Source organism: Arvicanthis niloticus, chromosome 2, assembly GCF_011762505.2.
Source record: "Arvicanthis niloticus isolate mArvNil1 chromosome 2, mArvNil1.pat.X, whole genome shotgun sequence".
In the NCBI taxonomy this organism is placed as follows: domain Eukaryota; kingdom Metazoa; phylum Chordata; class Mammalia; order Rodentia; family Muridae; genus Arvicanthis; species Arvicanthis niloticus.
The window spans coordinates 123,691,264-123,711,418 of NC_047659.1; the positions used below are offsets into that span (position 1 = coordinate 123,691,264).

Consider the following 20,155-nt stretch of genomic DNA (forward strand, 5'->3'; position numbering starts at 1 on the left):
GGCACCTACCTTACTTCTCAAAGGCAATTGTGATTTCAGGCCAGCCTTGGACCACCTTCAAAGGCTCTCCCTTCAAAGGCACATCAGCAGGTCAAATCACTCTGAAACAAGCTGGCTCCTGTCAGCGCTTTGTCCACAGAGGGGAAACCTGACCTGAATGACATATTCCATGCATCCTGGATTAGCTCAATTCAATGGTTGCTCCACCTCCTGAGAACCAGAGACCAGGAGCCACCACAGTCTGCCTCCTAATGTGACCAGTCCCCACCTCTTCCATAAGTTGTTTGTCCCTAAAGAATTACTGAGGACAAGAAGAGAGATCAAATCACTGAGGGGGGCCCACAGCTGGCACCAAAAACATGGTTCAATGTTCCTCAAACGTCCAAAAAATAATACACAGAACACTTGGGTTCTGTCTTCTACTGAGCATCATGGGTAATGCTCTGAGTTGTGCCCTGTGAGAACAGGCCAGCTGCCCATTGTTCTTTGCATCTGACATTTTACCAAGATCACACTGGGGCCTTTGGAATGGGAGCAGCTTCTGAAGTTTGAAGCAAAGACAAGTGTAGCAGGGAAAGGCCTAAGGTGGGCATGCTGAGGCTGCAGGAAGGACCAAGCAGGGGAGTAGGAAGACTGCACCATGTTCATCACAAGGAAGACTAGAGCTGCCATGAGTGACCTGGGGACACATAACCCTGGCCTGCTTTGGCGTGTGATCACACCACACACTGTGCCATCAGGAAAAGAGGGAATGGAAAACACTTCAGGGATGGGAACCCTGCAGTCTTCTTTGGCAGTGGAAGGAAAACCTCATGCCCAGAAGAAAGGCACAGAACCTTGAAAGAAACAGAGTGAGAAAAGAGATAGCAAGTAGTCGGGCCGACAGACAGCGAGTTATTAAGAACACACCAGACCCAAGGCAGACCACTAACATCAATCATGACTCATTCTGTTACAGAACTTAGGGTCACACCAGTGCCCCACGCAAAAAGCCACTTTTGGACACCAGTTCTCAATAAGACAATTAAAAGCCAAATGAATGTAAAAAGCACACACAAAAAATTTTAATCACTATGCCTATGCTAGGAAGCAAGACAGAGAGACACAGGGACACACTGTCGCACTTCAGGTCCATTTTTAGGGTCCTGGCATGAACTCTTATTAAATAGATGCCAGAGCTGTGTACAGCTAAGCAGTCCCAGTCAAGATGTGCTGGCTGCCATCATGCCTCCCCTGCAGTCTCTGCTGCAGGCTGCTCTAATGAGCTGCCAGCTGTGAAACCCTCTCTAGGACACAACAATCCCCTGACAGGCATAAGCTTCAGCCTTTCTGTTCCCAGATTCAGATTCAAGGTAACAAATCCAATCCACAACAGTGCCTGGTTTCAGTCGGCTAGCCACTGGGAACACCAGTGTGTCTTTAAAATATCCTCATCCTAAACCCTTCCATAACATATGTCACTAAAATGGGCCCAATCCTTCCCTGGCCATAGGCAACAATTCCCTCCAGGATCTCAGATCCCTGTGCTGCCATGACATTTGACCTTACACTCAGACCCTCTAGAATCCCTCTCTCCTGCCCTACTGCCCTACTTCTCCAGGATCTTGCATCCCTGTGCCTGTAGGTAGGTCTGTGAATTTCCATCACATATGCCACCCATTTCCTCTGGGGATCTCACTTGCTCTCAGCACCAAGTCAGCTCCACTGGGGTAGTTCTCAAAACTAGTGTCACAAAGGGGAAAAAAATACCTCGACCCTCTCTGAACACTGAATATCCTACACTGAAAGTAAATCAAAAAAAAAAAAAAAAAAAAAAAAAAAACTTCTTAAACAAAACTTCTTAAACAAAAACAAAGGATGACTAAATCCACCAACTACTTCAGATGAGCAAGTACTAGCACAGAAACAACACACACACACATAAACACACACACACTCCCAAAAATTCTGACTGCATGGTAATGACCCGAAGTAAGAATGACCTAGAAGAACTTCCAGACAAAGAATCCAAAAGAATGATTACAACACTCTTAACAGAAATCAAAGAAGCTATCAATATCCAGCAAGGAAATTTAAATAAGGAGCTGACTGAAAGGAGGGGGTCCATCTGAGATATGAAATTCTTAGAACAATTCAAAAAATTCAACAAACAACAAAATTCAATAAAAAACAAAATGAGAAAAGGAATCTTAAAAAAAAAAAAAAAAAAAAAAAAAAAAAAAAAAAAAAAAACCTCCATGTGCATCCACCTCAATAGAATGGATCCCACAGAACACCGAGTGTCAGAACCGGAAGGTGAAGTAGAGGAGATGGATCACTCAGGAAAGCTCAGAGATAAACGTTTACACATCTACAAATGGAACCTGGAAAGCTTTGTGACACCGGGAAAGGATCCAACCTTCACTTAATGGACACGGAGACAGAATACCAGGCTGAAACCATGGAGATGTTTACAAATTTTATTGAGTTTATTCTGTGGGTTTTCCTTCCACTGTGCATTGTTTCTATGTGTATGTGAACATGCATCCATGAGGAGACCTGAGAAGGCCACAAGGGGATATGAGAAACCCCTGAACTCACTTACAGATGGCGGTAATACGCCCGGTGTGATATTCTAGTGATGGCAACAAAATACAAGTCGTCTGCAAGAACAGAGAGTGCTCTTAAGCACACAGTCTTCTCTCCAGCCCCAGAATGGAGCAGACTTCCAATGAAATCACAGAAGAAAATTTCCCGAGCCTACAAAAAAGAGATGCCTATCCATGTACAAGAGGCCCATGGGACACCAAATAGACAGGATCAGAAAGGAAACCCCCACAACAAACTGTAATTAACACACTGAAAACAGAAGGAAGAAAATATATTTTAAGTTGCAAGAAAGTCAAATGACTTGTAAGGGCAGGCTCATGAGAATAATACTACTGATAATCTGTAGGAACTTGAGGCCAGAAGGGCCTACAAACACATATTCCAAGTTCTAAGGCCCCAACTTTGAAACCACACTAATGTACCCAGCAAAACATACCTATTAAATGGAGGGAAAGAAAATGCATTTTATATTAAAAACACAGAAAAGAATTTAGGACCAATGACCAGGTCTATGGTGAATTTTAGTAGGGACAGTTCAAATAGAAGAGAAGGAAAAACACACTTAGGGGCCAAACAGTAAAAACAAACCAGGGATGCATGAATAGGGATGTAGAATGAGAAACTGAGGGGTGTCAGATCTACTGTCAAAAATGAAAAGTATATTAGAGAACCATGTGAAAATCTGTAGGCTAGAAAAGATGGCTCAGCAGTTAAGAGCACTGACTGTTCTTCCAGGGATCCCGAGTGCATTTCCCAGCAGCCATATGGTGGCTCACAACCTTCTGTAATGGGGTATGATGCCCTCTTCTGGTGTGTCTGAAGACAGCTACAGTGTGCTACAGTGTGCTCATATACATAAAATAAATAAATGAATCATATTTTTAAAAAAAACAAGTAAACGAAAATCTAGTCCAGTGCAAAAAAGGAAATTTTATTGGGAGGGGATGGAACACAGAACATTAATGACATAAAAGGAGATTAAAGGTTTAAATGGGATAAGGCTCAGGAAGAAAACAAAGGAAAAAACTAGTCCAAACCAAGGGAAATATGCAGATATGTTATGGGAATCCACTGCTTTGTAAGCTAATAAGAAAACCCATTACTCTTCTTGTTTGACTAGCCCTGGGTGTCCTGAAAATCATTTTGTCCACGAACCAGGCCTCAAACTCAGAGAGGCCCATATCTGGATCCACAAGTGATGGCATTAAAAGCATGTAATACCATGCCCATCTAGAAAATACATTTTTCTAAATTACTTTGAACTGAACTATTTGCATGATTAGACAATGCTACTCCCAAAACATGAATTATTATATAAAAAGTCTCAGTGCCTGGCACAGAAAACAATCCTCAGTACCCAAAACAGGAAAGGCTACTGCTCTGTGGTTCTGTCTTAGTCAGGGTATCTACTGCTGCAAGAAAGCATGATGACAAAAGAAAATTGGGGTGGAAAGGGTTTATTCAGCTTACACTTTCATGTGACAGTCCATCATTGAGTGATACTCAAACAGGGCACTTACCTGGAGGAGCTGATGCAGAGGCCATGGATGGGTGCTGAATACTGGCTTCCTTCCTCATACCATGCTCACCCCAATTTCTTATAAAACCCACAACCACCATGGGGGGTTAGCACCACCCACAAAGGGACGGGTCCACCCCTGAGTATTACTAATTAGGAAAATGCTTTATATCTGGACCTTGTTGACACCTTTTTACCCATGAGGTTACCTTCTCTCTGATGACTAGTCTAGCTTGTGTCCCAATGACAGTAAAGTAAGCAGCACAGGTGTCTACCCTAAATATTTCATAAGTCCCTATTACAAAGTCATCACACACGGAAGATGCTAGGCCAAGTGAAATTATGTAGACCAGAGCTTTGTAGAGCTAAGCAGCCCCAGTCAAGAAGTGCTGGCTGCCATCATTTCTCCCCTGCACTCCCTGCTGTAGGTTGCACTGATGAGCTGACAGTTGGTCCTTAATGGACCTGAAAACTCTCTCCCTGCTGGGTAGCTTACATAGTGCCAGAAGGTACAATGCATGCTTCTGCGGGAGGTGGGAAACAAAGACATCAAAGGGCTGACCCAACACTGGATGCTAGATACTATAATACTGATCTACATGACAAGATGTGTCCACAACTGCAGTAGTGGAATGATAGGTATGGGAAGAACCAAGCACTTTCTGACTGAATGTGAGGCCTCTTTCACAGAGGGACTTCATGCCTGCTACTGGAAGCCAATCAACATAAATGAAGAAGGAGATCATAGGACCAGGGGAGGAGAACAACTCTTATTTTGCTACAAACCAGTGCTGTCAAATCACTTTCTAAATACTTGTATATACATATATAGACACTTGTTGCTCTTGACTTTGGTCAAGACAATTATTTTTGGAGTGTGAAAAATATAACACAGCCTCATGACTGGCCAAGTGTGAGGTGTAAGGAACGGTGAGTGTTAATCTATAAGTAACCGACACCAACCCCTCTAACACAAGAATCAGGAAACACCATGAGAGAGAGAAGACAGAAACAACGTCACGGGATAAGAGGAAGGGTGAACTGCTAACCTCTGGATAGGCCTGCCACACACATCCCTTCCAACAAGCTGTGTTCACCTGCAAAACACCTCCAAAGATGAAAATAGTCAAGAGGCCAGTATGGATGGAGCAATGTCACACAAAGACCTGCCCTTACTGGATGAACTACTGGCAGGTGTTGATGGGTGACAAGGAGTGGCACTCCTTAGCAGACAGTACAGGTAAACCACACACACAAGAGTGAAAATCCCTAATTAGACTCAAAGGCTATAAATACCCAAAAGAAGGAAAGTGTGAAGCTATGATGGAGAGGAAGCAAGGGCACTAGAAGCAGGTAGTGGTAAATGAATATCATCAAATTTCATTGAATGAAAATACATTTTCATAAGATGAATGAATATTAATAAAAATATAAATGCATACACAATTCTTCATTCATGACAGGCCAGTCATAATTCCATACAAAGAAGAAAAGAAAGGTGTCTCACGCAATTGTAGAACAACTCTACATAACATCCTCCTAGATCACGGCTACGCTACCATCTGTTCACTTTGTGACTACAATCATCCATCCCTGAGCATCCCTTACTCATGGGTACCTTCGAATATGGCAGGATGTTTCATGTCACTCACCCCTAGACCAAGGATTTGACAGGAGGCTATCACATAAACATATGACCAAAGGGACCCCGAGGCTGTACCATGGATGCCTACCATTTGGTTGAAGCTTAGGTGTCAAGTTTATACATAGAACCTTATGAAACAGCATAAAAGTCCTTTCACAGGACTGCTCACTGTCATCACATCTGTGGCCCTATCCATTTGATATTGCATGCAGTTGCCGAACTTCTTCATGAATACAAGGCAGCAACACATAAGAAAGGTTATGAGGATGTAAAATAAGAAGAGGACAGATAAAACTCCTTACACTACACTCCAAAAACACATTAATGAGCCCAATTCATTGGCTTCTCCCCAACTCAAGGTTGAAAACACAATACAAGGATCCATCATAATCCTAAAGGCATGGCACATGTTCTGTATGAGGTGCCTGCTCTGCCATCCAAAGATCTGCTCCGACAGGCACAGGAACATGCCAACAAAAGCAAGAACAAAGGTCAGCTGCTATTCTGGAAAGCATCCCCTGTCTTATCAGCACATCCACATCAGGCCCCTTCCTCCATCATGACCTTTCAAGGAGGCACTGGATGGGCTATAAAAAGAGACATATAGTTCAGGTGGACAGCAGAAGCAGGAGCAGGAGAAGCAGCTTCTGAAGACAGCAAACCTTCATAAGGGGCAAGGTAAGGACTGCCCAGAAATCCACACAAAAGGGCAAAGATGGCAGAATGAGCATGGAACAGGTCGCCTCTGGACAGATAATGAGGGCTTACTCCTTGGAAATCTAGAATGTTCCTCTGCTGCTGAACTTTAGGACATTAGGCTTACAGTGGGCTGAGGGATAAAGGCCTAACAGACTGCTTTACAAAAATGGGAAACTGAGTGCTGGACTCCAGAGAAATCCATCAGTTCAGCACACATGAACTTTGTAATAGACACACATGCATTTCTCTTCCTTAGAGTGTGCTTAGACAAATGGCAAGCTGATTAGAATTCTCAGAGGTCAGAGAGGAAAGGAAGAAATCTGGTGAAAATGTGGGGAGATTTATTTTCAAAACAGCAGTTTATTCAAGATGAGGAATGTGCTATTGGCATTACTTTACTGAAAACACTTTCTGATGCTGATGGCAACACAGGGCTTGACTTTGATAGTGCTGGTGCACAATGCAAACCTAAACCAGCACACCATCCTCTGAGACTCAGAAGTTTTCAAACATAGGTCAGTTCAGTTCTGGGAAGACTCAGTCCCTGAGGACTACAGGAGTAGACCAAGAGGTTAGGGTGAAGCAAGGTTTGAAAGATCAAAGGAGAGGGAGTAGACACAACATTTTGAAACAGTATCAACTAATTATCACAGTGGTACCAGTCACGGGTGGAGGAGGCAATTGCTGGACAGTGTCACCAGGGGAGCCATATATCAGTCAGGTTGTGTAATGTTTCTATGAAGTTGGGGTTGTGGATGCAGTATTGGCAAATGGTTTCTATTATCAAAAACTTGTAAAAGGCCCACTTCCAGTTACCCAAAATTCAATGATTTAACTTGGGGTACTAAGAAGAGACAAGGTGATACTCCTGACAACTTTGCCAAAGGTGGGAGAAAACACCCACACCCCCAATTTTACAAAACCTGACAAGCAACATGGAAGAAATGCCACTGTCCAACCATCTTGTAGAAACATGTCATGGGTACTGCCTCAGCACCCCTCTAAATGTTATAGAAGGGCCAGTCAGATCACTCAGCTGGTCAAAGTACCTGTCACTAAGCTTGATGACCTCACTTTGATCTCTGAAACACAAATGGCCAAAGGAGAGGATCAACTCAAACATGTTGTCATGTGGCTTACACACATGACTTGGAACACACATATGCAACAAGGGAAAGTAATGGATACGTGGAATTAGATTTAAGACAGGCCAGGCAAGGTGGTACACAGCTTTACTCCCAATACTGGAAGGACAGAGGCAGGAAGATCTCTGTGATTTCAAGGCCAAATGAGTCTACCAAGCAAGCGTCAGGAAAGGCATGTTCACAAAATAAAATCCTGTCTCAAAAGCAAATAGAGATAAATGTCAGAGGAAAAAAAACACTTAGAGCTTTAGGGTAAGCAAGGAATCTGAGATGGTGAGGAAGGGGATAATCTACAGAAGTCAGCAGCACAGGTCTGATCTCTCAAGAATGTGTTATGCCACCCAAGACAAGGGAAGCCAGGATCAGAAGGGTTTTGCTGTTATAATTAGGTAAGATTAATTAGGGAAAGTCCTATACAAATTACTCACTAAGAAGATACTTGGGGGAAGGGACCTGAGATTGTAGGTAAGGACACAAACCTTGACACAGTCACAGAGGGTGACTGGGACAATGATAAGAGGCTGAGGACAGAGCACAGGGGTAGAGCAATGCTGTAAAATGGACAAGTCCTGTGTGCGATTTCAACACTGAAAACAAAACCATAGGCAGGGACATTTATGCTAGGCCTGATACCAAGGATGTGTGACTTCACATGACAGGGCAGAAACATAGACATATGCCACATGTATCTAGGAGGAGAGACCTCAGGACATGCCTAGGTTTACATTGACATATGCAGTCAATTCTACCAGAACAATGACCATGGGAGAAACACAAGGAGGAAAGGGATGCTCATGAAGACATTTACTGCCATGTATCAGACCAAATTCAGATGATCAGAGAAGATGGGGCTGTCAAGAATATCAATAACAGTCCTTACAGGAGCCAGGGAGTCATCAACACAAAGTTCAATGAAAGTTCAATTCATAACTTGGAATGTGACATGTGACCCATTTCTCTTCTTCAGGTTTCAGCCACAAAGATGTGGGTTCTCCAGGCCTTGGCCATCATGTTGAGCATCCAAGCAGGAACACTTGACCTGGTGGAAACACCCCCAGTGGTGAACACTCTTCCTGTTGCTCCGCTCAATTTCCCTGTAGGACTCCCAAGTTCCCCAGTCCTCAAAGGTCCACCCAACAGTCAAGTCTTACCTCCCAAAAGGCCTGTACCTCCATCCAGAGGTGGCAAGTGTGTACCTACAGCCAGATACTTCCTCTCCAGTAACAAACTCCATGAATGTAAGTAAGACTCACTTCATCTTCAGTACTGTCCACACTTTCCAAAGGCTGCTCATTTCTGAGCTGAGAGGGAGTTCAGTCAACTTTCTGAACAAGTGGCTTTAAACATGATGACACTGGAACACATGCTTGGTGCCTATAGAGCAAAGGGGCCTTGGTGCACACCTACAAATTCTGGTACACCAAGAGGATGAATCCAGCTCATGCAATGCCACTCTAGGAGGTAGCAAAGCTGCTTGTAAATTTCACACAGTTGGTCCAGGACAAGCCTATGCTACCCTGGACAAAGGAAAAGTACAACCCCAAAGGCAGGCTGTCTCACAGTTGAGTCTTCCCATCTAGAGACTATGTCACACTACAGGTTCCATCTTGCAGGGCCTCAACCTTTCCTCAACTCCCACAGATCCTTAACCCTCAGCCTGGTGCTTAGCACCAGGAAACAGCAAATTTAGCAGAGTCCTGCCAGCCTTTAACACATATGCTCTCTCCAGACTCACAGCACTTGCTACCTGAGATAGACACTGTCCTCGGAGATAAAAAGTCTATTCCCCAGGATTCTCAAAGGCTAAGAGCATCAAGAAGTAATTCTGTTTGAGAAACAGAAAATGGAGAGGACTCATGGGACAAATAACAACAGGAAGCCCTTGCACTCTTCTTAGCAGCTCCCTAGAGCAATGGTCTAGCAAAGCCAGGCATCAGAGCATGGCGGGATAAAGTTGGAGGCAGTAAGCCAATGACCTAGCAGAGTGGATTACAGCTAACATGCCTAAAAGGTGCAATTCATGAGGCACAGAAATCTTGGGATGAGAAGGAGTAGCTAGGCTGGAAAAGATGCTTCAGGGACTCCCTTCAACTGATGTTCCATGAGCCAAAATCATCCCTTGGCCCAATCATCTTCAGCTATACAGTCAGCAAGGCTGACCACACTCAATATTTCACTGACCTTTTTCTATGTCATTACTACTACAGCCAGAAAGACAGGCACTCGAGGAAAGTAATCTAGAGACTTGACAATTCACCAAGCCAAGGCTGACTCAGTCTCTTCAATACTTACCCTGGATTTCATCTCTCTCTTCCTACTTAAATCAGATCAAAGAAAAAACATAGGCTCCTTGCTGGCCACCAATGCCCAAACCTTGGTCAAATGGAAAGGCACAGAGGTACTTCCTTCCAATATAGCACATTCACGTAGCAAGACTACAAGACTAATGGGGTGAAAATTAAACAAAAGATCAGAGGAACCTGGGGCATAATGGCCTAGAAGGAAAGAAATTGTCTTTTCCTCTTCAAGACACTGACACTTCTGTAGGCCTTGCACCTTGTAACAGATAATGACACTCATAAGCTTTTCCTTTGTCTACAAGCCATGCACCATATCCAGCAATAAGCCTCCAACAAAGGTAGACACTGGGATCAGGGACGACATGGAGATTCTAAAGAACAGACCTGAAATAGGAAACTGTGCAGCAGAACAAACAAACAAGTAAAACCATCCTGGACCGATGCCCCTTGCCCTCATAATAGGACCACACCAGAATACTCTGAATACAAGTGCAAGTGCATCTGGGCCAGTGAGTGGGAATATATCTAACACAATTTTTATTAAAAGTAAGTAACAGGACAAAAGAGAGCAAGACAGATGAAAAAATGACAAATACAAATAAGTCTCCACCCTAACGCCGAACACATGTACTTTGAAGAAAACACTCTCCATAGGTTAGCATCAGTGTAGACTAAAAGGAGCTGTTGACATCATGGAAGATAGATTTCTCTGACACAAGGCTAACTCTTAACTAGGGCAGGGACAAGACTGGAACTCAGAAGGCAGGATACAGAGTCCCTTTGTGCCCCATATTTCAAGATGCTATCTTCCAGAAAGAAAGGATGCTAGGGCTGAATTGACACCAGATCTCTCTCTCTCTCTCTCTCTCTGTCTCTCTCTGTCTCTCTCTCTTTCTCTTGATTGTTTTCAGACCTCATGAACACACTGCCCCCACAGATTGAGGACATGGTGAAGTGTGATGAAGTTAACCTGGACGGCTTGGTTGGGAATGTGTTAAACATGGTGGGGGAATCTGACCTGCTCTCCATCTTAGATGTCACTTCCCTCCTACAAGGGGGAGGAGGCTCTGGCCTTGGCCTTGGTGGACTCTTAGGCAAAGGAGGTAATGAGGATTCCTCAAAGCCCTCATCAGGCTCCAAGGCCAATCTAGAAGGACCCCCAGGCAACCAACTCCTGGGTGGCTTACTAAACCTTGGTGGAGACAAGGGCTCTGGAAAAGGACTGCTGAATACACAAGGGCTCTCCGATGTCACCAAGCCTCTGGATGGCATAGGTGAAAATTTAAACAACCTAAAAGGTTCTGTCGAGGACAAAGTGAGGGATATGGTCCCAGAAAGCATCAAGGGACCAATGACAGATCTGCTCAAGATGGATATCAAAGACACTCTGCTCAAGTAAGTGCTTTAGTACTCTGGGGTTTTGGACAAAGAAGCTGCTTTTGGGGAATCCTCAGACTCAACCGATAGCAAGCCCAGGGACAGCCACCCTTCCATAGAGAAACATACTCACTTCCCCTGCCATTCTCTCTGGAAAATAGGACCAGGATTTCTTAAGTTCAAACCTTTACATGGTGGAAAGGGAAGCTCCTGGGTCATAGGACTAGCAGAGATCACTTGGAGGTGAATTCACGGTTAACCAGGTATTTCTCATAAGGACCAGGCTGTTTCCATGACACACAACCAAATCTCTGTTGTCACTCTGCAGATTAAAGGTCTCACAAGTAACAGTGGACAGCACAGAGATAACCATGGGAGCTGATGAGATGGAAGTTCTCTCTGAAGTTACTGCCAACATAGAAGGAGAAGGGTGAGTGTGTTTCCACAATGGTTGTCTGGGTCAGCCTGGATGAAGGGACATGTGCCCTATGCTAGAGTCAGATGACAAGGACACATGTTTCGACACAAGAGGACTGGCTTGACACCCAGCCAGCCTTACACAGTAAAACATTATCTCAAGAAAGAAATATATACATAGTTATATATGTATATAAGTCATATACATATACTGAAGAATCAGTAGCAGCCCAGGCTTGCTCCTGGCAGATGTCTCTTATGCACTTCTACTCAATACAGAAGGTCCAAGCCGAAGACTTGGGGTGAATCTTTGTCTGGTAGCTTGTGCCATCAATATTAGGTGACCTGCCCAAGGCTTCATAAAACAACTGTTGTGAAATACTAAATAGCTGCCCAGAAATGACCAGGCTCTTCTGCCTATGACAAGGAACTGAGAACCTAAGACCATGTGGTCTGTGATGCTCAGTCCTTCCCCCTAGAGAAGGACCATGGGCCAGGGAATGAGGCAAATTCTCAAATGCCTATCCCTCTGCTGGACCCCCACATCTCAGGCACTTGTCCATTCACCCTCTCCTTCCTCTCCACAGCGTGCTTGGAACAGTCATCACCATACTGCAGTTTCAATCTAGCCTGGACGTAACAATGAAAATTGCTGTTTCCTCCAACAACACCCAATGTGTCAACCTTGATGTGCAAGACACCCACATGCATGTCAAGGAAATGAACATTCAGTTAGTAAAGACGTACGTAAAAACATTTTTTTTTCATTACTAGCTTCATTTGAACGTGTCTCAGAAGGTCTCAGGTATGAACTGGTCCACCACAGCACACTAGACAATCAGTACATGCTGACTAGCTAGAAGCTGACTAGCAACAACATCCCACTTTGTTGGAGAACAGCCTTCTCACACCTACATTGCATCATTCCTCCTGCCTGTTTTACGAACCCATCCAATATATTTGATGCACAGTACACTGACGAGATTCAAAATACAAAAAACTACCATGTGGCTTGACAATTGTGTGGCTCAGTGGCCTAGTTCCACTCTCCTGGCCCAACCATAGCATGTAGGCTCTTTTGACTTACTTTCACACAAACAAAGATTGAAACACTTCTCAACACCCACAGACCCAGCTTTCAATTTCTTTACTTCCTTATGCTATGCCCAGGGGAGGATCCATTTCATTTTCTTTAGCTAGAGCTTACAAAGTTGCACAAACTACACCAAGACAACAAACAGGACTGAGAACAAACTTGCTCCACAGTCTGAAGGGTGAAGCCATCCAGGTGGACCTCGGGACTAGGTGTTCTGTGCTTTGGCCAGGTGCCTTTGCATCTTCCTTAAAGATGCAAAGAGCTCAGGTTCTCCACATATTGAGAACACAGGCTTCATCCAGACTCCTTCATCACTGAGATGTTTTCTCTAACACAAGGACAAATCTAGATATACAAGGATCACTTATTTCAACATGTATTCTTTCACAGAGTCACAGAAACTGTGCCTCTTCCTCTGCCTCTGCCGTTGAATCAGGTCATCCCAGAAGTACTGACAGCAAAAATCAATGAAAATGTAAGTCCGGGGAAGGGAAAGGGGTGCTCCTGCAGAAAGCTAAGTCACTGGGGAGACACAGAGAGAGAGAAGCTTGCAGTCTGTAAATGTCCCGATGCTGGAGAGACATAGGAACAAAGCTGGGCCTCTGAAGCCCAAGGACCTCCATGGACAAGCAGCACAACTATACCATACTGCCTAGCAACAGAATTACAAATCATGAAAAATGGCAACCATGGTAACTTCAGCCAAGCAGAGGCCAGGGCAGTGTCACAGAAGGGGAAGCCAAGGGGGAAGGACAGGAGGTGGTGTGGCCAGACAGGCTACTGAAGCTCTCTCAGCTAAGCTCCATGTGCTCACTTCACAGCTGGAGAAATCCAACTCCTGTGCCATCGTCCTCAGTGACTTCAACGAGTGCAAGAACAGTGAGTTCTTCCTTAGAGTTCCTCTTAGAGCAGACAGCGATGGCCCCCGCACCTTGGGGGATTTAATAGGGTGTCACGCCACAGAGATGGACCTTGGGATGACACCCTCTAAAACAACAAGGACCTACACAGCCTCCTCAGCACATGGAGAGAAGACAATGGCCTACTTGACCTTTCCCTCAATGTACATGGCTGATGCCATAATAAAGAGGATAGGACCCAGTGCCTCTGAGGGAGGGGTCTGCCTGGATCTTCCCAACCCAAACACCTTTCCAAGGGAGCATTGTATGAAGTCTAAATCAAGGGCATTCCCAGGCCCTCATCTCTGGGTGTCTGAGACCAGAAAACCTCACAGAAACCCTAAAAACATAACAGTCACAGTTGGTGGGACATACTGGTTGAACCACCTAGAGAGGTGGAGTAGGGAACTGGGCATATTTCTCGAGTCCCAGAGTAGACAAACTGCAGGCTCTAGCTAGCCAGTCTCCTCATCTCTACATACAAAACAAAACAACCTAAATCCTTGCTGGTAAACTGACATTTCATAGCATCCCTGAGGATGTGGAAGCCATTTAGGGCTGCACCTAGTGACTGGCAGGTAGACACAAGTAGCTGTCCATACTGGTGTCTAGAGAAAAATGAGAGCTACAGGGTTTGAGGCAGAGGCACCATTGGTGGTTGTCTGGGTTCTCTCCATTCCTTCCCCTCTTTTCCTCTGCAGCTACCGGCTTATTCAGCTACCAAGTTCACACTGCCAAGATCTCTCCCACAGGACTTGCCATCCTCTACTGTGTAAGTATTCCCTGGCTTTTCAATGGCAATTGGATGAAGGCTGGAAGCATACCTCAGCCACAAAAGAGATCAGGTGGTCAGAATAGGAAAGCGTGGGTTCTTTTCAGTCTCCTGAGTGCCCAGCTAGGACAAGCTCAGTCTAACCTCTTTTCCCTTCACCTGCACAGGACAATGGCCTTTGAGGCACTCCAACAGGGAGAAAGGAAGGGAAGGGAAGAGGAGGGAAGAAAATGACAGAAACATGACTGAGCATGGCCCTTAGAACTGTGTCAAGTAGAGGATGTGACATGTAAACACACACATGCCCATGATACCTGTCAGAAGTGGCTATGCACGTACAGCAGAGGATTTGTGGTCTCTCAGGAAAGCTGGACTGCCCTGACCTATGCTACACTGCCACCAAGACTAAGGCAGCTTCACCCTGCACTTACCCAGAGCACATGGCCTTCACACCTATGATAGTCTGGTGAACTCACAAAATCTGCCTCTGCTTTCCCCTCCTTAGTCTAAAGCCAATATAGGCAACAAAACAGTACCTGTGCCTGGAGGTCGGCTGCCTCCAGATCCCCAAAACGCCAGCATTGCGGTAACCATCTCCTCCTCAACACTGAAGACACTTGTAAAACACGTGGCCAAGCAGAGCTCTGTTCAGGTGAGTGTACTCCATCAGCCACAGGTCTGCACTGCCCTGGATATCAGCTGAGACTGTCACTTCTGAGAAAAAAGATTCATGCAAAGATTGAAAGGGTTAATGACATAGGACACACATTAAATGTAGTGATCAGGCCGGGGCCTTGATGTCATCAGTAGGGCATCAGAAACAGGCTCAGGGGTCAGGGGTCAGGGGTCACGGGTCACAGGTCAGGGGTCAGGGGAAGAGAAGGGCAGTAAACATAAACAGTGTCCGTGTGTCACCCACTTCCCTACGTACCATCAACAGATGAAACAGCATAGAAACATCTTCACCAGAGGCCACCGTGGTCATCAGAGAGCTTTTGAGACAAGGGCAGAGAAACACACTTCATCTTTGAAAGGATGAGTGGAAAGGAACATTTCACAAGGTCTCTTCCCTAATGTCCACACACTGAAGTAAACAGAGACAGGGGTGGAAAAGCTCCTGGCATTGCTTTTTTTCAGATGTGCCAGCACCCAAACTGGGCAACCACACCTACAAGCCAAAATGCAGTATCTTAACAAAGACAGGAGGACACGTGCCTGCCTCATGATACAGCAACTCTGTCCTCTTCCCCACACTAATGGAAGTCTTCTTCTTCACAACAGATGAATGGCCTGGAAGCACAAATTACCCGTATAGCATTCGCCTCCCAGGAAAACAATATGCTCAGGGTCCTGTATAAGGTGGACATAAGGAAGGATGGAGAGACCTTTGCCACTGGGGAAACGGTGAGTGCTGAGAAATGAAGGATACTGGGGTGAAAGAAGGACTTGGATGAGGGGATGAACTCTTTCCAAAAGCCTTAGCCCCATTACGCCTTGGTGTCCCCACAGCAGAGGGAAACGCCAGGTCCCCTTGTTTCACACATGCTCTCTTGTATCATTTCAGAAATTATTCATCTCCCATGACAGCAAGATTTCAAATTCCAAACTGGTACCGGACATCAAACTCACAAGGTACTATGATACACCCTGTGGAACACACAGGCATGATGGGATCTGGGTCTGGGCAAATATTTTAATAATTAGAGGAATTGGGAATTAAGGCATACATGATCTCATTCCCATGACTACGCTGCCAAGCAGTGCCTAGACTACAGCTGACCCACTTGAAATCAATTCAGATAAGACTTGAACTCTAAACTTGAGTAGAACTGCTCTCATGAACCTAATGTTCTCTGTACTTTGTTGCTGACAGGTCTGAGCACAGTGTGGAACCCCCCGAGGCTGTAAGTTGATGTGTCCTTGTATACTGATCCATGATAGGTGGGAAATCATGTCAAAGTCAGACACACAGTGATTCAAGACTGGGGAAAAGAGAGGCCCGTGGGGACTAGAGCATATACCTACTGTGTAACAGAAACTCAGACTCCTAAGGTGCTCTCTGAGGAGCTCTTAAACCATAGCTGCTCATTCTCAACTGACATTCGGGTGGAGGCTACAAGGAGCATACACATGAACACATAAAGGTGACAGAAGACACTGAAAGTCTGGTGCCACGTGCAAGAGAGAGACCCACTGCGGCTGCCCAGAGATGAGATTAGAAAATGTGTCCCTTTAACACAAGGAGAAAGGTCAGTCAGGAAGCAGCTGAGTCTATGGTGACTCCAAGGCCAGTAATCCCTCCACCTCTCCTTAGCAGGGAAGAGACAGAGCTTTCCAGGCTATGGCTCAGTTAAAATGAACTGAGTAGGACTGACCCCTGACCTCACTCAGCTACTCCTAGACAGGGGACACAGTCGTTTATGCAAACAGTGGAAGTCTGGATGTTAAAGGGCAGAGTGTAAGGAACACCCACTACATGCAGACAGTAGGGCACTCCTACAGTGGCACCCCAACCCAATACTGAAGTAGTGTGACTTTTCACAGAGGAGGGTGAGCAGTTAGGATGCATGGGTGTAGAAGCAACACCTCATGCTCTCAGAGGAGGGTCACAAAAGAGAGAACGACCAGCACCACATAGACAGATCCAGACCTGCATGTACTCAAACTCATATCAGAGCAGGCAGTAGGGACCAGCCACTGCCAGTCCTCCTTCCTGTAGCCTCTAAATTGCTCCTGATGTCCTAAGGCCACCTGCTGTACATGTAGCAGGGTGACACTGATCAGGCCAATATTGCTCCTCAAGGGGCCACAAGGGAAACAACATCCAATAGGGACTCCCAAAACTTCCAAAGACAAGACCCCTAAGATACATGGAGATCCATCTCCACATTTGATCTTGACATATGACAGATCTGTCAACTAGAGAACCACAGGAACCAGCAGCCTGAGATAATGCTCCTGGGCCTTAAAGCCAAGCACAGGACTGCAAGGCTCTACTGAAAATGTCTTCCCATGTCTTGCAGAAGGCAGAAGTAGAAGAAATTATGTCTGAAGTCACAAAGAAGGCCTGGTCCAAATTTAATGGTATGTGGAATTAGTAACAGTGACTGTTGGCATACATGGTGCCCATGAGAGGTGGGAGGAGGACACATAAAGGGCACTAAATCACCAAGCACTAGGCTACCCCATCTTCTGCACGCATATATACATACATACATACATACATACATACATACATACATATCATCTTCTCTTTCAAAAATGACAGCAAGTCATGGTTAATAGAGAAAACACATCAAGTTGCCTCTCAAGAAGCCTTTTCCTCTGATGTCTTGGGACCACGACCATCAGCATATACAGCTACATGTTGTACCTGGGTCACGCACCCCTATGGACATTACGGTTATGACACTTAAAAGCTATGTCATACCTCACTGGGCAATAATTATGATGGTACCACATGCCAGGTGTACACATCCCTGGTTAGTTCTATTGTAGTGCCAAATAGTGCCCTGACCCTCAAATGAGTGTGGTACTCTAGTCAGTCCATCGCTAGTCATCAGTCTTAGCAGTTCACCAGGTTTCTACCTGCTTTGGAGGCCTCTCTTCCCATACACCATCCTATAGCCTGGGATGGACAGTATTCATGCCACCATGTTGAATGAGTGTAACAGTGACTCCTCCTAGGGCCACACACAGGTCAGAGACTGTGACTGTGACATGTGACTGTGGTCAAGCAAGCCAGTCAGGTTGTCATTTCCCTTAACTCCTGTCACAAAGTGATACTTCCTTTTTCAGAACACTATAAAAAAATGAATGTTCCAGATGGAGTGTCTTCAAATGCTTTAGGCAACGCCAGTGTCAAATTGCTGAGATCAGTAAGTAACAGAAATACAGTTCTTTTCTTGGTTTTTTTTGTTTTGCTTTGCTTTGCTCTGCTTTTCCTCAAACCCAGGACCTTGCACATATTCTTAAACTACCTATCCAAGCAGTGTGAAATGTGACTCAGAAATGGCAGCTTCTCTCATATGACTCAAACCTTAAGCTGTCCTTGACCCCATACTTCTGTACAGCTGGGCCTAAACCAATTCCTAGAGTGTCTGCCTGAGAGAATGTCAGCAATTGTACACTGCATACTCCCATTCTTTTATACTGAACCTATGAGGGGTCATTACCACAAGCCAGCCCTGATCAGGGACAGACCACAGACCAGATGAATGACATCTGAGCTATAGCTACTGGGACAAGACACACAGCCCACAGTAGGTTATGTGATAACCGTAAACAGTACAGTTACTAAACAGCCAGCATGGTGCCAATGCCAGCAGCTGTTTCACTCGGGATCTTGTGAACACAAGAGTCAGTGCCATACAACTGCTGTCTCTGTGTGGATCCCCTCCTGCCAGGGGATTCACCTTCAAATTCCTTCTCTCATATTCTAACCTCTACAGGGTGCTCACTGGCAGATGTCCACTCCCCATTCCTTAAGCAGTGCTATGGCGATCCGTTGGGATAGATAAGTTGGTGATTCTCATGCCTGCAGTTAACTTCCAGGGTTAAGAGCAGAAACTACTGTCTTTCTCTCCCCTCAGTCTGACATTCAGGCAGCAAGCTGAAGCCAGCACACAGAACCTAAGGTACTGAAGACAGCAAAACCCCCTGAGGATGTTTCCATGCTTCTTTCACCCCATCCTTATGATTCAGGAGACAATAGCAATGGTCTCCTCAGCACGCCCGGGATCCTCTCTCTGCCTTGAGTGACAAGGACAAGGACAGCTGGAGGAAATGAGCATGGTATTAATCAGCTCCTTAATAAACACTCCCTGCATGCAAAAGTGAGAGTGACTCGTTCCTCAAGGCTGGGGCATAGTCAGGAGCCTGCAAAGAACTTCTGACTTGGGGATGAACAGTAACATGAAACAACAAAATCCAGTGATCTCAGTGCTCTGGGGGACAATGATTAAACCTCTCTGCCCCTCACCTCCCTGTCTTACTTTGGATCTGAGTGCCTCACATGGCTCAGGTGGTTTAAGCCTTGCTCCCCACCTGGTGCTATTAGGAGGTGGGACCTGGGCTGCCTGAGGTAGTTGGTTAGGTCACTGGAAGCTTGCCCCTTAAGCAGGTGGGGAGGCCTGTCTCTTGAGAGCACTTTGTTTCCCATGACCGTGCACTGCTAGCCACAGGCCTAAAGAACAAGGGAACAATAGGCCACAGCCTGGGTCCTCTAACACTGAACTTACATTAACCTCTTCCCCACTGAAGATGCTTACCTTGTTTGCTGATGGAAAGATGGCATAGTCCCCAACTCTAAATACTTCATTATGAATCCAGACCAACAGAGCTGGAACCCAAATTCTCCACACTGAAAATGGAGAAGCCCAGTTTAAACACAAAACATGAGATGGATCAGAGCAGTTAATAGCCTGATACCACTACAAACCATGCAGAAAACACTTTTTATGTCCCAGGTCAGTAAGTACAGTCCTAGCCATGTGACCCTGAATGAAAAGCCAAGACATCAGTGTATATGTAGGGGAAGATGTCCTTGTCAGTCATAGGAACGAGAGGAAGTCCTTGGCCCCATAAAGGCTGGATGCCCCAGTGTGGGGAATTCGAGGGTGGGGAGGTAGAAGTGGGTGGGTGGGTGGGTAAAGCCAGATCCTCATAGAAGCTGGAAGAGTGGGGATGGGATAGAGG

The 20,155-nt window shown here is 45.4% G+C and overlaps 1 protein-coding gene across 1 annotated transcript; it reads left to right on the forward strand.

Annotated features, from left to right (window-relative positions):
* Window positions 1-6,277: 6,277 nt before the first annotated feature.
* On the forward strand, window positions 6,278-19,293 carry LOC117703250 (vomeromodulin-like). The gene is made up of 15 exons (XM_076930043.1): window positions 6,278-6,431; window positions 8,565-8,835; window positions 10,809-11,292; window positions 11,603-11,704; window positions 12,279-12,434; window positions 13,178-13,262; window positions 13,609-13,666; window positions 14,388-14,458; window positions 14,964-15,110; window positions 15,740-15,862; window positions 16,023-16,090; window positions 16,332-16,362; window positions 17,482-17,542; window positions 18,257-18,336; window positions 19,051-19,293. Exons 2-15 carry the CDS (start codon window positions 8,580-8,582, stop codon window positions 19,072-19,074), a joined length of 1,746 nt encoding a protein of 581 aa, XP_076786158.1. The 5' UTR covers window positions 6,278-6,431; window positions 8,565-8,579; the 3' UTR covers window positions 19,075-19,293.
* The last annotated feature ends 862 nt before the right edge of the window (window positions 19,294-20,155 follow it).

Coding starts and splice junctions, on each gene's coding strand:
- LOC117703250 (XM_076930043.1), top strand. CDS start 8,580: ATGTGGGTTCTCCAGGCCTTGGCCATCATGTTGAGCATCCAAGCAGGA. Junction 11,705..12,278: donor GCCAACATAGAAGGAGAAGG/GTGAGTGTGTTT, acceptor TCCTCTCCACAG/CGTGCTTGGAACAGTCATCA. Junction 15,111..15,739: donor CCAAGCAGAGCTCTGTTCAG/GTGAGTGTACTC, acceptor TCTTCACAACAG/ATGAATGGCCTGGAAGCACA.